This window comes from Monoraphidium neglectum (assembly GCF_000611645.1).
Source record: "Monoraphidium neglectum strain SAG 48.87 unplaced genomic scaffold scaffold05394, whole genome shotgun sequence".
Taxonomy (NCBI): Eukaryota; Viridiplantae; Chlorophyta; class Chlorophyceae; order Sphaeropleales; family Selenastraceae; genus Monoraphidium; species Monoraphidium neglectum.
This window is the reverse complement of record NW_014008236.1, coordinates 1-2,496: the sequence shown is the minus strand read 5'-3', so window position 1 is coordinate 2,496 and position 2,496 is coordinate 1. Positions and strand designations below refer to the sequence as shown.

At 67.4% G+C, this 2,496-nt stretch overlaps 1 protein-coding gene across 1 annotated transcript; it reads left to right on the top strand.

The window, feature by feature from the left end:
- Nucleotides 1-133: 133 nt before the first annotated feature.
- On the top strand, nucleotides 134-2,237 carry MNEG_15507 (hypothetical protein; the record flags this gene model as incomplete). Its single annotated transcript, XM_014036022.1, has 7 exons — nucleotides 134-199; nucleotides 509-604; nucleotides 983-1,199; nucleotides 1,371-1,455; nucleotides 1,698-1,767; nucleotides 1,982-2,125; nucleotides 2,232-2,237. 7 exons carry the CDS (start codon nucleotides 134-136, stop codon nucleotides 2,235-2,237), a joined length of 684 nt encoding a protein of 227 aa, XP_013891476.1.
- Nucleotides 2,238-2,496: the final 259 nt, after the last annotated feature.

Below are 2,496 nucleotides of genomic sequence, written 5' to 3'. Positions count from 1 at the left end.
CCACGACGCCGGCAAGGGCGGCGCCGCCGCCGCGGGCGGCGGCGGTGGAGGGCCCGGCGGCGCGGGCGCGGGGCCGCCGCGGGCGCACGTCGCGCGGGTGGCGCTGGGACACCTGCTGAGGTTCAACCTTGATATGTTCAGCGTCTGCGTGGACCGCTGCTACCACCCAGACCCCAGCATCGCCACGGGCTACTTCCAGGTGCGGGCCGCGGCGGCGGCTGGCCGGGCACCTGTGGGGCGGAGCGTGCCTGCGGGCCGCTGCCGCCGTCCCCTTCCCCTGCTGTGCTGGCTCCGCGGCCCTGCATGAGGGCCGCCACGCCTCGCAGGCAGGCAAGCTGACAGCTTCCTGTGCAGAACCAAACCACTGCCTGCGCGGCCGTAGGCGCGGCCGGCCCCTGGCAATGCACGGACCATGCGACACGAGGGCATTGCCTCCCGGCGCGACGCCCATTCTGCGCATAGCGCTGCATCTCACACCACCCCTCCTGCCCCCCTCGCGGCCCCCCAGGTTGTGAGCGAGGTGTATGCGCTGCATCTGGTGCCCTGCGAGCCGCACGTGGTGCTTTCCCTGGTGCTGTACAAAATGGTGGACCCCGGGCCTGAGGTGGGTGCAGGCGGCGGGCGGCCTGGGCGCTTTTTTGGTTTGTTGCCCCTCTTGCAGCGTGGGCCCCATGGCCCAAGGCGGGTGCGGGGAGGGGGGGTCTCAGATGGGTACAACACCCGGGGGATGGAGGGTGGATGGATGGTGATCGACGGAGACCCAGACGCCCGCTGAGGGCTGCGTGGCGTCGGGGTCGGCGGGCCGCGGCTCGCGCGCCGGGAAGGAACGCCTGGGACCGGCGCTCGAGGCCTGGCGGGGGGGGCCTGCTCCAGGAGGCTGCAGGCTGGGGCGGCTTCATGCATGTGCACTCGTTCTGAGTCCCGCATCGGCTAACGGCAAGCTGTGAATTTGCTTTTGTCCGTTTCGGTCCCACGGTGGCAGGTGCGCGAGGACGCCCTTCACATGCTCCACGTGCTGTCGACCCGCGAGTGGCAGCACGGGGACGCGGCGCGCGGCCGGGGGCGCGTCGGCGGCGCCAGCGGCAGCGGCGTCGGCGTCGGCGGGGCCGGCGCGGGCGCGCTGGTGGCGGCGACGGACGCGTTCCGGGGGCAGCTGTCGTTGGAGCAGCTTCTTGAGGGCTGGGAGGACGCGCTGCGTGGTGAGTGGCCATCAGGGCAGCTGATCCAATTTGAGGGCCAGTGCGACATCCCCCTCATGGCACCGCTTCCCTGTTGCATACCCCAGCTTGCACACACGGCCCCAAACATGCGTGCTTATATTCGCACCACCCTGAACGCTCTCGCCTGGGCAATCCCATCACTGTCCCCAGGCGGCTCCAGCAGTGTGGTGGTGCTGGGTGCGCTGCAGGACTCGTACCAGCAGTTCCAGTACCAGCTGTCGGCCAAGCTCGCCAGGTGGGTGGTTTGAAAGACACGAGTGACGCCTACACGAGCGACGCCTGCACGACTTAGGTCATAGGGCTGTGCTGCGCAGCACCATCTGCGCTTGTGTGTGCGTGCACACACACACACACACACACACACACACACACACACACACACACACACACACACGCTTGCACATGCACATGCACGCGAGCCCACTGGCGTTCGGCCCATCCATCGATATCATGCTCTGGCCCATCATGCCGCACCAGGGACCACCCTGAGCTGAGTGAGCAGCTGTGTGAGGAGATGATGACGCGGCAACTGGAGTGCGCTGACAAGGTGCGTGCGTGTGCGTGTTGTACGTGTGCATGCGAGCATGCGTGTTAGTGATTTGCTGGGCACTTCTCAAAGATGTGATGAGCGCCTTGTCAAGCGTGCAGCCGTCGCACTCCCTGCTCGCCCGCCACTTCCACAAACGAGCGGGCAAAATCCGTCGCGAGCGCCCAGCGGCTGCAAGATTCGTCGCGCCGCCGCCGGATCCGTGTCCCCCCAGGTGATGCAGCACCCGGTGCTGACGTGCCTCGCGCCCTGGATGGAGGCCCTGTCCATCGCCGCGCACTGGAAGGGCACCTGGTGCGAGCGGCTGCTCAAGAGCATGTACTACGTCACGCTCAGGTGCGGCCGCGGCCGCGGCGAGGTGCGGCGCGGTTCCCGGGTTGATGGCGCGTTGAGGTTGAGGCAGCCGGCTAGTTGGGGGGGAGTTGAGGGTTCGCATCTCGCGCTGTGTCACGAAGCGCCTGCAGCCCTGAGTCGCTGCAGCGGCCACGAGCGGGTGATCTGGGTCGGGGCCGTTTCCATGGGGCTGCCCTGCCAATGTGCAGGTGTCAATGTATGCTACGCGCACGCGGCGCGCATTTGAGAAAATCCCATCCCCACCACCCCGAACCCGCCAACCTAACCCTAACCAGCATCAACCCTATTCCCACCAACACCAACACCAACACCAACACTAACACCGTCTTCACCATCACCGGCACTGCAACAACCACCACACCGACATCCCCACAC